Source organism: Lampetra planeri, chromosome 7 (genome assembly GCF_965212315.1).
Source record: "Lampetra planeri chromosome 7, kcLamPlan1.2.h2, whole genome shotgun sequence".
Lineage (NCBI taxonomy): Eukaryota > Metazoa > Chordata > Hyperoartia > Petromyzontiformes > Petromyzontidae > Lampetra > Lampetra planeri.
The window spans coordinates 17,328,379-17,346,698 of record NC_136113.1 but is presented as its reverse complement, the minus strand read 5'-3'; the positions used below and the strand labels follow the sequence as shown (position 1 = coordinate 17,346,698).

Here is an 18,320-nt window from a genome sequence, read left to right as displayed (position 1 = left end):
AAACGTGGAAATGTGTGCGCAGGTTGCCGCGTGACGGACGAGATCCTGCACCTGGTGCCCAACGTGGAAACGTTCCGCCTCGCCCTGCACGCCGTCAAGCTGTGGGCGAAGCGTAAGTCGTGCCGGGCGCGCTCCCGACTCTGCTCGCCCTAAGCTGGAGTCCTGCTGCTGTCGCGTCTAAATCTAAACTGTACTATTTTATTTTACCAGGTAAGGCCCGCTGAGCTACGTAGCTCTTTTTCAGAAGCGACCTGGCCACAAACGGTAGCCCAATGAAGTGGCTTGCCATGTGGAAATGTATCGCAGCCAAATACTCTAAATGCACGTTGTTTCTAAATGTGGAGGGGAAAACCGGAGAACCCGGAGACAAATCCACGCGACCACAGGGAGAACAAGCAAATTCCAAAATATACAGGCGCCTGTGTCGGGATCGAACCCACGACCTCCTGTATACCAGGCAAGGTCGTAACATCTCGCCACCATCTGGAGTCGAGCACTTGATTCCTTCCTCACCGTTGCACCGGTGAGAGAAATCCACGTCGAGCGGTCGGGACGATCGGTGATGCTGGCACTCGCCGATTCAATCCGCTCACGCGCTCACCGGCGGCCAGTCACCGGATCACATTGGTGTCCTTCCCCAGCCAGTAACTCTGATATCATTTCAAGGGTATTTTGAGTCACCAGTTAAATGTTCTAAAGAAATGAGTTTTCAATCGCGATGATTTAAAAGCGCATAGCTCCAGTGGCTTCCTAATATCGGTCGTGCCCCCTGCTCGCTCAGCAGCCGCTGCCGTGCACGTCGCGGCGTGCGTCAGCGTGTCACGGCGCGTGGCAGCGTGTGGACGTGTGGGGTCGCGGTCTGTGTGCCCGTGCTCCGGCAGACCACGGCCTGTACTCGAACATCCTGGGCTTCCTGGGCGGCGTCTCGTGGTCCATGCTCGTGGCCCGGATCTGCCAGCTCTACCCCTGTGCCACGGCGTCCACGCTCCTACACAAGTTCTTCCTTGTCTTCTCCCAGTGGTGCGCCACCCACCCCCCTCTCAGTGACGACGCCGTTCGCTCAGCACCGCTCTGTTTTGGGTCACGGTTTCAGCTTCAATTCGTTGTCATCATCGTCCTCGGCTATAATCTATCCGCTGCTGGATGAAGGGCTCCTCGAGCCTGCGCCATCCCTCGCGATCTCGCAATGCACCAGACCATCCGGCTCCTCCGCACCAGCTGATTCCGTCGAGTGTGTGTTTGCGCGACTCGCGACCGATTGGCAGCACCGGTCTTTGGATATTTTTAGAGGCCTCAAAAGCGGGAGAGAGACGTCGCGTTGTGGATTCGTTATTGTGTCGTTGTTGATTCGGTGTTGATTCGGTGTTGTGTCGGTGTTGCTGTTGTTGATTCGTTGTTGCGTCGTTGTTGATTCGTTTTTTCGGTGTTGTGTCGGTGTTGTGTCGGTGTTGCTGTTGTTGTGTCGGTGTTGTGTCGGTTCTCAGGGAGTGGCCGAAACCCGTGCTGCTGAAGCAGCCGGAGTTCAGCCGCCTCAACCTGCCGGTGTGGGACCCCCGGGTGAGCGTCGCTGCTCCACACCGCAGGGCCTCCCGCGTCCCCCGTGCGCTGCAGCGACATTGCGGTCATGTGACGCGTGGAAACCCCCTCGCACCGCGTACCGATTTGAATATGAAGTTAATAACGTAACATACGAACCACGTGAAACTAAATCGCGTTTAGATCCACCAGCCTCTGAGCCGTCTGAACCAACGTGTTTCGGCATCAACTCGTTTACACGGGCACATCCTGGACCAGTTTTCGACTTTGAGTCTCATCAGCTGTGTGACAAAACAACCCGTAAATGATTACAAACCCATAATCTTGTCACTCTAGTGTGAATCACAACAGTGCTTATGGAGTCGGTATAGATGTGCAGGGCTGTAATTGATGGCTAGAAGAGCAATGTAGAATGTGTCTTTTGCTCACAAAGCAGCCACTTGGGTGCGAGCTTTATGCACGCCCCGTGCGTGCTCGGGGAGGAGCGGAGAGCAGCTGTGCCTCCTCCGAGTCGGCGCCAGGGGGCGGCAGGAGGGAGCCGCGCGCCGCTGCCCCGGGGCAGCCTCCGGGCAGCGAGTGCCGCCCTTCCCATGGCAGGCACGTTGACAGAAAGTAAAAATGTTCTTTGGACCGGCTGAAATGTATTTTTGTGCCGTGTAAAACACATGTATATTTTATATATTTCTCTAGTTTAATACGTTGGACGCGTCGAGGCGACGTCGCTGTCACACGCCGCTGTCACACGCCGAGTCCGGCTCGAGAGATGTTTTGCGGCGTGGCCTGCGCGTGAACACCAGAGCCGGCGGACGGTCCGAGGGGACCGGGGTCGCCCACCACCCCCCGGCTCGTGGGGGCCGGGGGGCTACTGCGGGCCGGGGGGTGGGAGCCGGGGAACTCGCAGTAGCCGGGGAGCCGAGCGACCGAGGGCCGGCCGCCGGCTTGCCGTGGCCGCCGCCCGAACCGTGTCGCCGCGTCCCCCCCCCCGATCCCCCACCCCCCCCCCCAGGTGAACCCCACGGACCGCTGCCACCTGATGCCAATCATCACGCCGTCGTACCCCCAGCAGAACTCCACCTACAACGTCACCGTCTCCTCCCGCGCCATCGTCACCGCGGCGTTGCGGGAAGGTCGTTACGCAGGGCGCCGTGCGTGGTTAGCAAGTCGAGCTCTCGGTGCGGAGGGCGGCGGTGGCGGCGGTGGCGGCGGTGGCGGCGGTGGTGGCGGTGGTGGCGGTGGTGCATGTCGTCTTTTTCTCCAGCACTCTGCGGTCACTGGGGTTGATTGATCGTGTCGATGGGAAAACTGACTGCGATGTGGCCAGGGGAGAGGAGCAAAGCAGTGTGGTGGTGAACCGATTTGTTTGGATCGTAGGCGTGGGACTTGTCAAGGCAACCCAGTTTGCTAGCACGCACAAACAGCGGAGAGTTTGACAAACTCCCTGTGCTGGGCCCTCCTGAACGAGAATCTCTGGACTCTTTGAGGCTCTGCTGGATAAATATTTTACTTCATTACAATTAGATCCTGGCCTAAACCGCCCCTAAAAATGAGAACCTGGGACAATGTGAACATTCTCATTGGAGAGACAAAGATGGCCTTGGCTGGTGCTGTCTGTGCGTGTGTGTCACTGGAGGGGTGTGTGTGTGTGTCATTGGAGGGGTGTGTGTGTATGTGCGTGTGTTACTGCAGGGGTTGTGTGTGTGTGTGTCACTCCATGTCGTTGCACTGAGACTGACTCTCTTGTGTGGGCCAGGCTTGGTGGTCACTCACCAAATCCTTCTAGGACAAGCAGGCTGGGACAAGCTGTTCGAAATCCCCAACTTTTTCCAGAAATACAAGTAAGAAAGCGACGGCGCGTGTCCGTTGGAATGCGAGCGGGTTGCTTTTACATCTCCAGTCGTTGTTTCGGTGGCATGTGCGATCTCTGATTGCCTTTCCATCGTCTGTGGTTTTTGTTTTGCTCTTGTAGACATTTCATCGTGCTCACCTCGCATGCTGCAAAACAAAAACAGCACTTGGAATGGTAAATACATGGTGCCGCTGTCAATCCATCCCCGAGCAAATTTGCGCTGCGGGGAATATTTAATGTTTGGCTTTGATTTAGCATTTGATTTCGCATTGTTTTTTTAGGTCTGATTTCTCTCATTCGTTGCCGTGGCTTGACTTTGTTTAGCCCAAGTCATTGTGGTGACCCGGGTCGTCAGCCTTGCAAATGAGATTCCCATCCTGGTCTCTTGAGTTCTCACCGCCTGATTTAAAACAAATGAATAAATATACACGAACGGAATCCATTTCTCATCATCCGACAGTGGTGACATGCCGTGCGGTCCCACGATGCCCGCCACATCGGTTATTGTATCCGAAGAGAAGCGATTGCATTGTTTACGTAGCGGGTGCACAAATTCTTAATTCGGCAAAACATTCACCGTCGCAAACAATTTCACGTTGTGCCTCGCGCGCTTTTGATTCTTGGCCTCAAATGACCCCTCGTCTCGAGAACGTTCGTGGTCCGTGCTATGGCCAGGGGGCGCGTTGAACACTATCGCTGAGCTCGCCGTCGTTTTAAACGACCGCCGCCCTCGTCGCTTGCCGTTGACCCCAGGATCGGCCTCGTCGAGTCAAAAATCCGCATCCTGTTGGCCAACCTGGAGAGGAACGACTTCATCTCGCTCGTTCACATCAACCCCAAAGCCTTCCCTGACCCTGTCAAGAACGAAGCGTGAGTGCCGTCCTTGCGTTTGTGCTCACGTGGTGGTGTGCGGCGGCTTTGGAGGTCCGCGCCAAGCTGGCACTGCTGAGAACCCGGGGTTTGAATCCAGGGTTTGGTGATTTAAACCGAGTTCTCAAGTGTCGTGAGATTTTTTTTTAATCAGGTTTTTTTTAAGTCCATTCAGAAATTGCTACACAAAAAACCCCATAAATCAGTTTAGTTTTTCATGAAAAAAATTTCGTTCATTCCAGTAAATACAGGGTGCTTCAAAATGTTTTAGCACTTCTGAGAATTTGCAACAAAACCACAAGAAGTGTGCTGCCTCCGAGCTCTAGAGGCCACCTGGAGAAGATTCCAGGCAATGTGTTGACAAGATGGCGAACAAGTGCAGACTTTAACTTTTTGAAGCTACTAACATACATTTATTATCATGTTACATTGTATTATACGTTCTTTTTCCATTAAACACAATAGTCCCAAACGATCGTATGGATCCCAGTATTAACGTCTTTTCTGAAGCACCCAGTATTCAGCTCTTTAGCAGGACTCGAGGGGGGGTTAAGAGATGAATAAAAAAAATATTGTCTCGGTAATTGTGCGACATCTCCTTCCACGGGACCGTTCCTTCAGAGGCGCTGCTCTGCGAGCATTGCAAATGGATTCTTTGTCTCATTCTGCCTAGAGTGCAATGACGGTCAAATTTTGGGAAAATACAAAATGGTGAAAAGGTGATCTGTGTACAATGGTAAATCGATAATTCATACTTGAACCAGCAGAGGCGACGGTGCCAGTCTGAGTGCAGGGCGAGATGCGAGGCTCACCAGCTCGGTGGCACATGGCCCACGTCAGCGAGAAATCCTACCTGGTCAAATAAACTCTCTCACTCAGGCATCGTTACCAGATCTGGCAATCAGAATTTTGCGGCAATTACAAGTCCCAAGTGCAGTTTTTCGCCACTGTGGGGAGATGAGTGATCTCCCCACGATGAATATAATATCGGCTTGCAGAGCTGAGACTCCACAAGTGCCCCCAAGGAGCCAGCGAGATGGAAGGGCTGGGCATGCCGCAATGAGACGGAGAGTGGAACGCGACGTTTCCTAGCCGGAGAGTAGCCTTGGGCGAGAGCACAGGTTCGTGCGGGGCCTGATTTAGATCTCCTGTTTGGGGACCATTACACTGAAATGTAATCGTTACGATTAAATAATATTCTCCATTACAATCGCAATTGCCCTCCGCTTGATTTAAATCCGGCCATGATTTATTAGTTTTACTCCACTCTCTGCGCAGGGACTCTTTTTTTTTTTACTCCATAAAACCCAAATGGTTGTACTTCATCATGAGATTACTGCCTTTCTCTTTGCAGAACATTTATTCAGGCAAGCCAAAGGCCAGGCCTAGCACCATGATTTGCATCACTTCCCACACGTGTATCCCTTCCCAACGTCATCTCTGTAACGTTGCTTAAACATATCCTTTGGGTCTTTCGGTAAACATTTGAATAAACAAATAAAGCAATAATTACGTCGCAATCCAGTGTTTTCTCGTTTGATTTCTCATTTTAAAAAAAATTTGGGGGGGATGCCTCTTCATCCAGTAGTGGATAACACTATCAATGTTTTCCGTGACCCGCAGGGGTGGCGAGTATGTGCAGCGCTGGTTCATCGGGATCGTGTTCAAGAAGAGCGAGAGCTCGCCCAATATCAGCGTGGACCTGACGCAGGACATCCACAGCTTCATGGACACTGGTTGGTCGCACGGCCGCACCGCCCCGCGGATTCTCGCCGTTGCGGCGCTCGTCTGCACCCTTCTCGAACGACAGTGCTCGACTGCCCTACGCTGGAGGATTAAATGTTCGCGCCACTGTGCCATGCTTTTATATATTTTTACAGGAGGTCGTGGGTTCCATCCTGATGCCTGTATATTTGGATTTTGCGTGTCTCTCTCCCTCTGTGGTGGCATGGATTTTTCTCCGGGTGCTCCGGTGTTTCCCCTCATTTAGAATCAACATGCGTTTAGAGTATTCGGTTTCTATAAATTTCCACGTGATAAGTCACTTCATTGGGCTATCATTTGTGGCCAGTTCGGTTCTGAAATAGTGCTATAGAGCTCAGGCAGCCTTACCTGGTAAAATAACAAATTGTTTCGTTTTAATAATGTGACTGGCGAGCACTCGGCGGTGCTTTTAAAGTCTCTTGTTTATCTCGGTAACGAAGCTTCAGCTCAGTGCGGACAGCTCGGTGACAGAATCCACGCTCCCCTCTTCTCCCATTAATTAAATCCATTTTCCCAGAAACCAATTCTCAGAAATGTTGGTTCCCGTTCTGTATGTATTTACGCCACTTGTTTTTGTCATGAAAAATTTTCTTTGCACAAAAGTCTATACATGCGTTTTCAACAAAAACAATTTCCAATCTTGTCTTTCATACGAAATCTATACATTTATCATAACCAACCTAGCGCCTAACCTGCACCTCTCACCCCGGGGTATAACTAAGGAGGTGGGAATACACGGTGGAGGGAACCGATATTAATTCCACCGGGACCCATGGCATTGAGTGTATCTCCAAGTCGCATCGTTTATTCTGCGTGGGTCGTCTCCTTGCGAGGCATTCCATGCAATGGGCCACACCTTGTCCCGTCGTGCTCGGGCCGCGACCCGCGTCGAAGGAGCCACGCGTCGCGTGCCGCGTCTCAGTGTACAAACAGGCGGCGACCATGAACGTGTCCAAGGGGGACATGAAGATCGAAGCCGCTCACCTCAAGAGGAAGCAGCTGTTCCCCTTCCTCCCCGCGCACATCCTGCAGAAGGAGGTGCGGCTGGTATTCTCGTACCGGGCCGTGTCGGCCGCTGTGAGTGCTCATGAGGTTTACGACGCAGCGGTTGCACGTGTACACGCGTAGGCAGACAGAGGAGAGGTAGCGGTAAGTTGGCACTCGGCTCGAAGAAAGATGTGAAGCCTTGGTGAACTGTAAAACAGGTACACGTTAACTAGAATTCCCACAGACCGATCGATTCAATGTTAATTTCTGTCGGCGGTTGAACAAGAATCCCCCTGCCTGCTTACAAACACGGCATCGGTGTTCAGACGCCCGCAGTGGGAGGGAGCCACGGGCACAGGAAGCAAAGGGGACAGACGCCGTTCCAGACGCCACATAGCGACCGGAGATGGAGAGAGGAGCGCAGCTGCCGACTGGCTCCGCTTTGTGGGTGCTGCCGGTGCTGGCCGTGTGTAGGGTTTGAGCGAGGGCGTGCGTGGAGCGCCCAAGTCCGTCTCCAAGCAGCAGCTGCGCCGTGCCGACAAGGAGCGCCGCGCGAAGGTCCAAGGCGCCCAGCAGCGGCCCGCCGGCCTCCCGCAGGCGGCCGCGACGTTGCCGCAGTGCGCCGCCGACCTCGAGGGTGAGCCGACCGCTCGCCGCTCACACTCACCCTGCGACACGACGCGCCTACTGTGCCTTGCGATTAAACGTCAGTGAGTAATTTCTCAAATGAGTATTAATGGGGTGCTAATCACATATTCGCAGACATGTGTGCTGGTGGTTGAAATACCACATTGCTGTAGAGGAGGTGACATATCCAGAGAACAACCACTGACTTCCCCACAAAATGGTACTAATTGTATTAACCCCGGAGAGATGATGGGCTGACTCTTCTGCTGAGTTACTCACACTTTTGCTCAGCTATCTGACTGGATTAAATTTTGTAGAATGTATTTTAGATTTCATCATCAATATTTATAGCTCATGCATGCCTTAGTTTATTTGAAAACACATTCCAGACACCATAATTAAAATGTTAACCTTGTTTTGAATTTTACCTTTCTATTGCATGTTTGGCTGATGACCAAACTCTGACAGACGATTCGAAAAGAAAAGATCTCGAGTGAAGATATCCCAACGATCTGAGAATATTTCTCAAGAATCCTTTTCGATGGCCAATATGTATGAGAATCTTACGATCGCCATTGTGACACCTCTTACAACAGTAGAGACCTCGGCATGGAGAGTTTATAGAAAGAGACGATAACACCTGAAGGATTTTTCTAAACATTTCCAAAATGCAAACTGTAGGCATCATTATTTTAAAACGGCTTAACGAGCAGTCCTGTACGAGAGCCCCCCTCACGAGAGATCTGTGAAGCGACGGATTCCATGGAGCTGCCCCCCCCCCCCCTGCATCGCCGTTGTTTGCACTGTGCTCCCACACACCCCCCCCCCCCCCGTCAGACTTCCCGTGCGCCGAATTGGCGGTGGCAGCGCTGCGCGAGGGGCCCCCCGCGACTGCGTCCGGGCGCAGATCGCCCCTCGCGGGGTCCCTGCCGGAGCCCCCTGCCCAGCGCGAAGGGCGGCCCGGCCCCGCCGCCGCCACCGCCTCCCCGGACCGGGCGAGCCACTCTCCGTCGGCGCCACCGCCGCCGCCGTCGGCGTTGCCGTCGGCGCTGCCGTCGGCGCTGGCGTCTGTCGTCAGCACGAGCTCCCCGCTCAAGCGGCCGTGCAGCGCCGTGCCCGAGGGCGAGCCCCGGAGCCCCTTCAAGAGGCCCAAGCAGCAGGACTCCCCCACCCCGCAGGTTCGCCTTGCGCCTGAGCGGTCGCAGGGGGCTGGGCGCGGTAGCTTCGGGGGGGGGGGGGGGGGTGGATGCGGCGCGGCACGTCGAGTTCGGCTGGGCACGGCGCCCTTGAAAGAGCGTTCCGCACGGCCGGAAGGTTTGCGAACATCTCGTCGTGACCTTGACTCCATCGTTCCCCCGATGAAATAGGTGTCACTTTGTCAGACGTCGATTTTTGCGCCGAGACTCTGGTCCCTGCCATGTAACCGTGCAATGTTCGATCCTGGCTCAGGACCGCCGGAGAAGATGAGGCCATTGTCATCTGTTCACGTTTGTTGAGATGAGCGCACAATCGGGATGCCGCGTGTTGCGCAATCGCTGCCACGGTGACAGATTGGCTCTCACGGGAACGGCCACCCCCTCGCGCGCGGAGATTCCCCACTATTAATACCCTTCCACTTTCGCAATCGCACATTCGCCCAAGTTTATTTATAATACTTCAAGCTTCCTGGGCAGCACGTAAAGTGTCACTTTTTTATTTACAAAAAAAAAACTTTTTTAATTTTCCCAAGTAAGGCCCACTGAGCTATATAGTTATTTCTCAGAAGTGACCTGGCCACAAATGATAGCTGAACAAAGTGCCTTATCATGTGGACATTTCTAGCAGCCAAATACTCTAAACACATGTTTCTAAATATGGAGGGAAAACCCGGAGCACCCAGAGAAAAATCCACACGACCACGGGGAGAGAGACACACAAACTTCAAATGTATGCTTCGTGGCCTTACTCGAGATGTCCGAACAAGTAGAATCGCATATTGTCTGTGATATATCGACGACACGGACAAGCACAATTAAATGCGGGGTACACTTTACCTGCAGCCGTCGCAGGAAATCCCCCCCCCCCCCCTCTGTACTTTATCGCCGGTTAAACAAAACTGCAAGATGTTTTATACATGCCATAAAAAGCTTGTGGGCTGTTACCCAGAACAAGTTGTGCAGTTTTAAATCTTTATTAGTCAAAGCCAATGGCTTTTTATCACGCGTGTTGAACGTAAAACTTTGCACTTTACATTTCAGAAAAGCCCAGGCAAGGAGGTCACCCCGCCATCGTCTCCTGCCACGAAGGCCACGCGATGCGAGGTTCGTGAATGTCGCAGTGCAGCAATGCCACCACCCACCACCCACCACCACCCACCACCACCCATCACCACCACCCACCACCACCCACCACCACCACCCATCACCACCACCCACCACCCACCACCACCCATCACCACCCACCACCACCTTGACCGTTGATATTCGGATTGATTAAAACTCGCCATGCGCCACTGCACTGAGTTTTTGGTATTTAAAAAGTGATGTCTAGACCATCTTCCCCCGAGACTTTGTGGACTTTCTTCAACCATATTATTGCTTCTGCTAATTGTATGCTTGCAAGCAATATACGTCGAAGGGAAGAGTGTATGAACGTCTTTTATACACTTAGCACCAATCCATTGTGCAATGTATAGAGAATTAAATTTTCACTGGATTATTATGGGAGATGCATCATAATACTGTTTTTCAACGTAAAAATATAAATATATGTTAAGCCCATCTACCTGTGGAATTTCCAGACCAATATTAAACAGAAGAATGTGTTTTAAATAAAAAAACACTTACAAACTACTCTATGCAAAACAAAAGAGAGGACGTACTTTTTTGTACATTTTTTAAGTTGTATAAATACGTGAATTTGTTTAAACAAATTCTCGATCGATTTCAACCTTTCCAGTATTTTAGCAAGCCTGATGATTGATTAAAATACCGCTGGGCTGCCAGATGTTATTGGTGAGAGTACCCAGTCTACAAGACGGGACGCAAAATCAGTCCTCGATTAAAACTCGGTGTGCATTTGTAAAGTGTACTATGGGTACAGAAATGTTTAAATTGTCTTCACCTTTTATGTTTTTGAAGTTCTTCACGCTCTGGAATCTATTCAGATGCAGCATGTTCACACACTCCCTTATAGCACGCATATTGTAATCTCTTAACCATTAACAATGTTTTAATCGAACGTTCGACAGATGTTCTTTGTTCATGTTTGGTTTGTTGCGGTTGCACCCGAGTCAAGAGCCTAATGGCTTTAGGTCTCCACCTCTTGGATGAAACTGAAAGCATCTTGCGCTATTCGAATATTGCTTCCGTACGTGCAGTAATCCACGGAGTTGTTCATAGAAAGAGGAAAAGCCAGCGAGATGTTCCGGCCCAACTACGGATCCCTCTTCTTCTTCCCACCACCACCAGCAGCTTGCGAGCAACGAGCTCCCCGAGTTCGTGTCCCCGCTGCCGGCGCGGCAGATGAAGTTTGTGCGGAACCCCATCCGCCTGCGCCTCAACCGCTAGTGCCGTCGTCCCGCGCCGCTCCGCCGGCACCCGCGGCCATGACGCCTCCCTGGGAACGCCGCCCTCGCTCCCCACGCGGCCTGCGCCGCGCCGAGCCACCCGGATCACAAGCGCCGCCCGTCGCGGGGATTGACGGAGACCTGACGGAATCGAGCGGTGCGACGATGACGGGATGTCGCGGGAGACCTCGGATTCATTCCAGCCGGCGCACCGTCACTTGCCAACATCTAATAACTCCCGAAAGCAGGAATATAAAACCGGGAATTAGAAAGCCAAACACACACGGGCCAGCTCTCGGTCGTCCCGCATTCAAAAATTGGATGACGAGAGCTGCCATGCTTGTTGGTTTGATGGCATCGCACGGAACGGTGGGGTGTACGCGGTCTTCGCGGGTTGGAGCCGCTCGCTTCCGCGGTCGGTGCGGTCTCGAACGTCACGCGATGACTTTTTACGCCACGGGGTGGCAGCAAGTGTTTTAGTGATCCGTGTCGCTGCAGGCATCTGGCGCTCACTGCCTACAGGAAGACAAACGGTGACCCCCCTGACCACCACAGCCCCCCTGTGTTACTACCCCAGGCGTTTGGCACACAAAGCAAAAGGCCTCGATGTGTGAGGGTTTAAGGGGTTGGGTAGGGGGGGGGTAGAGAAAAAAAAATCTAAAAATGAAAAAAAAATATTAGTTTCACTTTAAAATGTAGAAATACAGTATTTACTTGAGTTTTTTTTTTTGTATAGAGTCGTTTGTAAGTATATATTTTGTAAAATGTTTAAATAATGAAAGTAACTTATTTTATTTACCTTGAGTGGACCCTGTGGCTAGTCCGGATTGACAGGCCATCGAGGGCAGAGTGTGTGTGTGCGTGTGTGCGTGTGTGCGATGTCATGGTGAAACATTCAGGAATGTGTTTTTTTAAATACCTTAACCTCAGTGCAAAATAATCAACTTTATTTTGCACTGTCTCCACTTAGTTTACCATGCATTCGGTTAAATTAGCGAAATCCCTCGGTATAATATGCAAGCCACTCCAGTGCTTCCACACAGCCAAGCTCACAGCAAGACTGCGCAAGCTGTTTTAACCTGACAAGGTGCAACGGATGTCTTTTTATTACATCTCTGGGATATCTCAATGTACCACTTTTTGTTTTCTTTGTTAAACTTCTACTGCGCTCTTGGATACAATTCCAATTCATGAAGCAAAAATGTTACCCGATGTACTGTAACAAGAGACCACGTGGGTCTGAGGCAGCGTCAACACTTGGACACCTTGTGAAGCAGCAGCAGCAGGAGGTGGCTGGGTAGTTTCAGTGGCTCCGTTTCCCCCCAAGATGCTTTGACAGCACCGAGGAGAACCTGGTGCTCCCAGATATTTCCCATAACTCACATGTGGTATCATATATTTCCTTCTTTACCACCTCACGTAAAAAACAGTCTTCGTGTATTGGGCTTTAGGTTGAACTGGTGGTATGAATGAAAAAAAACATCGTTTTCTTTGCAACCAATAAACTATCAGTGACTCGTAAGTCACAAGGTGAGGGCAGGTTCTGGCCGTGATGTACTGCTGTGTTGTCGCAGAGGGTTTGGGGATGGAACGGCCCTTGAATTGCTAATTATGCCCAACAGAGCAACCAAATAGCTTGTCCCGTCCTATCCTTCTAAGCTCACCTCTGCAACACTGCCGCGTGAGTGACGCCCCCGTTATCCGCATCGCCGTGCTGGTCACTATATCCGCGCCATCACATCTTGTACTATAAGACAACATTGTTCAACTTTAAGTCGTTCTCAAATGAAGTCTAATAAATGGCTTAAACGCTGGACAACAAACGTGTGTACACGCCTCGATACAATTTGCACTTTGGAAGGAGTTGCTGGCAAAGTTTTTGCGGCAGTAACGATGAGCGGCTCGCCACGGGGAAGCCTTGCCTCGTTAAATACCAACTCGGATTTCATCTGATCCAGCAAGTTTGTAACTGTTGACTGGATGCATGGTCGTTTGCACTTTGGGGAATTAAAATTGGTACACATCAGTAGAAGTGTGCTCGTGGGAATGTTTTTTGTATTTGTTCTGTCTTTGACACCTCGACAGGAAAGTGCAGTGTCTGGGATGACAGTCCAACCAATCGCTCCCCTTGATATTCATTGGATCGTCCCGCTTTGGGGTCTTCCATTTGTTTCTGTATCCACTCCCTTGTTGGCATTCTGCTTCTTCTGTCGCACGGCTGCTGATGTCGATGAGAGCAACGACTTCGATCTCACGTCCAGGTGATCAAGCCCAGGTCACCGCATCGGGAGCGGTGAAAAGTAGAAGTGTATCGACATCGTCGCCGCTGCGATGTCTCCTTCGTATTTGTGGATCGGGAATTGCGTCGTTACGCGTTGCGCAGTTCTGTTCTGGATGACCGCAGTCGCACACCGGACCGTTTTAAATGTTCCATTTGTGCATCGGATGTCCGCATCTGGCATGGTTTGTGCAGTGGATGCGATGTAGGGTGGACCGCGAGCTTCGTGAAAGAATGAACCCAGCGATCTTCTGCGTTGGCTCTTTCACAAGAAAGCGTGTGTGTGGAAGGGGGAGCATCTTCACTGCTGGGATCTGTCAACCAATTACAGCAATGCCTATAAATAACACGATGTCACACAATTTTTGTTCCTGGTTAGGAAGTGTTATTTCCTGATTGCTTACGCCTAAAAAGTATAGAAAATGCTATTCCCCACAAACTTTGCTTTTGTGACCAGGACAGTGATATTTTGAAATTTACCTATTTTCAATGAGAAAACGAGCGAATTTTTATATTTTCGTTCATATAAAGTCAAAAAAAACCATGAATAAAAATGTACATGTATTTATACTAAAGTAATACAAAAATTACTACAAAATATTTAGATGTTACTAGTTTTTCGAGATTTACGATTATACTGGAAATCACTTTCACGAAACAGCCCCCAAATTTAGTCTCCCATCATGTTCTCGTTATACTGTCCTTGCAGAAGTAGCAGTTGCTTGAGTGGTCAGTGGATTCCCACCAAATTCTTGGGATAACGAACTTCATGGCTCTCTTTTCCCCTCTGTACCAACCTACAAAAATAAATTTATTTCACCCATGACTAATCTGTAAGAGATTCTCGCAAATTTTTTCACATATGATATATTTTTTCAATAACATTGAAAATTGTTAAACATTTTAAAATTAAAAACTTCACAATTTTAAACAATTTAACACATTTTATAACATAAAATTCCGAGCAACAATTGTCCATCTTACCTTCCAGAGTTTTTTTGCAATGCTCGCAGGTGAAATGAGGTGTCCAGGGTTTGACTTGATTCCTGACAGGCATGTCGAAATATGCCTTGTCGGCCTCACACATCTTAGCAGATGCTTCCACAGAGGACTTTTTCGCTCTTGTCTTGATAAATTGGCCGCAGACATTGCAAAATGCGTCTGCCGGATGCTTGCAACCTCTTGAGGCCATTTCAGAAAATGCAGATATGTATCCACTTAGGCAGCTCGAACTAAACTGAACTGGTAGGCTTAAGTCCCCTGTATTTATACTACTATTTATATTACTGGAAAGTTCTAGAATGTTCTAGAAGTTACTCCAAGTTTACTGAGCACTGAATCTATCTGGAATGTTCTGGAAAATAGGTAAATTTTAAATTATCACTGTCCTGGTCACAAAAGCAAAGTTTGTGGGCAATAATAGCCATTTTCTGTACTTTTGAGGCATAAGCAATTAGAAAATAACACTTACTACCCAGGAACAAAAACAAATGTTGCACAGTGTAATTACAGCCATTGTGTCGTGTAGGTAATGGTGGTGATTTAACCATACTTCACCACACCGGTCAGTGCAGGTGGGTGAGGGGGTGTAGACCAGGATGGATTAAGACATCAAATTCCACCCACGGATGTTATCCGTGACCGGGAATTGAACTCGGCTTCTTTGCGCAACGTGCGAGCAATTTCGCCACCGGCTCCCTGCAGGAAATAAGAATCGTGCACAAGTTTCTTTAAATCTGTCGACTACGTTGTACCACAAAATGTCAGCCTTGTTTTTTTGTGACGCCCTGCGCGGCCGCCCGCCCGCCACCCACTCAACCGCAAGGGAGCCCCTCGCTGCCCTATGAGCTGCCCACGCACGGTGTCAGCAGCAGCAGCATCAGCAGCAGCATGGGGGAAGCCGCCGCCGATTTCGTGGGCGCCGCTTCACGGGATGGGGCTCGGCGTGGCAGGCTCCTTGTGCATGGGGAAATTCCCCGCCGCTTGCCACGCAGCCGTGCGGGCGGAGTGCTTTGCCAGGCGACTGAAAGTGAAAGGTCGCACTCGTCTTTCATGACGATTGCTTTTAAAGTAAAACTGTCGGGAAGGGTTGCGTGTTTCTGGTATAACTTCTGGTTTTCCGTGTCTCTGTCGTAATTGCCTGGCGGCTCTGGCACGCGCCCCGCCGTGCCAACAACACCCGTCGCCTCGAGCGCGTTGTCGCGACATCGTCATGCCGGGAGACGTGCAGCAGCGATGGGTGCACAATCAAACAAACAGCTGTCGCGTCGCAGCAGAGATGTCATGCCACACCGATGCATTTCAAATACTATCATTACCGTTATCTTCACGCTCTTTGGTCATTTTCAAATGTTGCCCACCGATGATTATTACAACGATGCAGTTTCACGCTCGGTGGCACTCAAATTGCCGTTCATCACAACCCGATGCCCTTTAAAGTGTAACCTGCATCATCGGTTGAGTCCAACGTATCCTGAACGTGAGCGCGCTCTCTGTGTGTGTGTGTCACACTACGGCATTTATCTCAATATATCAACATTGGCAACGGTGTTTCTCAACGAGCACATCACATGTGGAGTTCACGTGTTCTCCCTGCACCCTCATCAAACCCCAGCACCAAACAGCTTGCCTCCCAAGTGGAGGCGGGCGGCTTCTAGCAGCCCTGGCTCTGTCTCCTCCCTCCCGTGTCTCCCTGCCCTGACCCCTCCGTGCCGCCAGCAATGTCCTCGTCAGACTGAACACTTGGGCTGAGGCGTCAGGGTCTCTCCCCAGCGCGAACACATCCAGCAAGCGCCGCCATACCCAGAGTCGCGCGTGTCACGTCGTCGTCTTGTTCGCTACGCGTCAAACAAAAGTGAACTGCGCACTACAACAATGGGTTGTGACCACTGTTACAGGGTTGTTAACACAACACCTCCACATTAACTTGTGTTAAGTGGAGATGCAAGAATTGATGATCCCATTATGTAGACAACGCTGTACTTTATTGGAATAGAATCAGATGACAGAACTACAGCATTTTAATGCAGAATTCTAAGTCAGTCCGCTATAAGTGGACTTCTTATAAAGAGCGATGGAAAGCCATGAGCAGACGCAACGACAGATAACAAATATCAAAGACGTTTGAGGAAATACCCGCACTGTTTACAGCAGGGCAGAAATGGAGAGATCGAGCACAGATGTCCAACACTGAAATTAATTTTAAAAAGGCTTCGGTCCAAATTTAAACGAAGGGGAAATGCCTGCGCTGTCACAGAGAGAGAGATAATCTGTGAGCGTGTCGATGCCTCGTCCCGTCGTGACGATGGGACCTCCGCCTGAGAGTCGAGTGAAAGCAAAAGGGCGCTGGGCACGTTGGGTGCTAACATCGCCTTTCGAGGCGATGACACATTTTACTCTGCGGTATTTCCATGGCCGCAACGCTTGTGATGACATGGTGAGGCTGAGTGATGCGAGCGAGCGAGAGAGCCGCATGCGACAAGAGGCGTCAGGGCCAGGGAGTTCCCCTGCTCGCCCTCTCTCTCTGTGTGTGAGAGAGTCAAGCGGCAATTGCCGCTCTCACAACAAAACATAAAGATGCCCCCCGTAGTAGAGATGGAACAGACTGTCGGGGCAAGCGCTGTTCGCGAGCAGTGCCTATAAAGGCCGATACGGCACACGAGGGGGTGGGTGGCCAGCACCACGCCCGGACGCCTTTGTCTCCCCGGTGGCGATGTTTACACATCGTACCAGGTACTCATTTGTGGCTGAGTCGACCTAGAGGAGGCCCAGCACCGATTCAGATAATTGTCGCTGGTTTCGGCCGTGAGCGGGAATCGAATTCGGGTCGCCGGTTTCGCAGCGCGCTCACCGTTGCAACTCCCACCCCCCACTGCCTCTCTCACACGCATGCCTCTCTCACACGCATGCCTCTCTCACACACGCATGCCTCTCTCACACACGCATGCCTCTCTAACACACGCATGCCTCTCTCACACACGCATGCCTCTCTCACACACGCATGCCTCTCTCACACACGCATGCCTCTCTCACACACGCATGCCTCTCTCACACACGCATGCCTCTCTAACACACGCATGCCTCTCTCACACACGCATGCCTCTCTCACACACGCATGCCTCTCTCACACACGCATGCCTCTCTCACACACGCATGCCTCTCTCACACACGCATGCCTCTCTCACAAACGCATGCCTCTCTCACACACGCATGCCTCTCTCACACACGCATGCCTCTCTCACACACGCACGCCTCTCTCACACACTGCCTCTCTCACACACGCATGCCTCTCTCACACACGCATGCCTCTCTCACAAACGCATGCATGCTCATTCGCACGCGTACAACCAAAATAAGGGCGTCGGGTCGGTCGCTGCTAATGCGAAAGTAATTTTTCAAAGAATATTTTTTTTAAACCCTGCAATTTGCACCCCTTTGTCAATCCCCTGCTGGCTGAAGGCTTTCCCCCACGCCCTGTCCTTCACGTGTAACGACAATATAAACACGGCTGGCAATACCATATCGACACCCTTCTTGTCCCTCCATACGTCACATCAGAGTTTCTTTGACGCATCCCATCGGCGACACGGATATCTGCGAGTGCGCGATTTCATCAACATCGGTTCAACTCTGCACACCCAAAAAGAAGGGCCGTGTACCTGACGGGATGTGTAAAACGTGCGCTTGCTTTTTGGCGTGGAAGGACAGGTTCGTTGGACCACAACTGCTCACCGCGCTGAGGGTTGCTGAAGGGAATGGGCCCAGAAGCAAAGGTCAACTTTACAAAATCAATAATAGGAACATAATCATCTGCAGAATGAAGTTATTTCTGCACCATGTCGGTTGTGATGATAGTTTGAACGTAC

General features: G+C 50.9%; 1 protein-coding gene across 3 annotated transcripts in view; it reads left to right on the top strand.

Annotated features, from left to right (window-relative positions):
- The window catches only part of PAPOLG (poly(A) polymerase gamma), a 30,209-nt gene extending 17,205 nt beyond the window's left edge, over window positions 1–13,004 (top strand). For 2 of the 3 annotated variants that reach the window (XM_078596617.1, XM_078596619.1), the window contains exons 8-20: window positions 23–112; window positions 882–1,020; window positions 1,485–1,557; window positions 2,543–2,663; window positions 3,287–3,371; window positions 3,503–3,556; window positions 4,136–4,252; window positions 5,876–5,988; window positions 6,939–7,054; window positions 7,478–7,640; window positions 8,468–8,808; window positions 9,868–9,930; window positions 11,080–13,004. In XM_078596617.1, the coding sequence (XP_078452743.1) occupies window positions 23–112; window positions 882–1,020; window positions 1,485–1,557; window positions 2,543–2,663; window positions 3,287–3,371; window positions 3,503–3,556; window positions 4,136–4,252; window positions 5,876–5,988; window positions 6,939–7,054; window positions 7,478–7,640; window positions 8,468–8,808; window positions 9,868–9,930; window positions 11,080–11,178 (1,574 nt within the window). In that variant the 3' untranslated portion in view covers window positions 11,179–13,004. The remainder of the gene's footprint in view (window positions 1–22; window positions 113–881; window positions 1,021–1,484; window positions 1,558–2,542; window positions 2,664–3,286; window positions 3,372–3,502; window positions 3,557–4,135; window positions 4,253–5,875; window positions 5,989–6,938; window positions 7,055–7,477; window positions 7,641–8,467; window positions 8,809–9,867; window positions 9,931–11,079) is intronic. The other variant, XM_078596618.1, reaches the window with a different exon arrangement.
- Window positions 13,005–18,320: the final 5,316 nt, after the last annotated feature.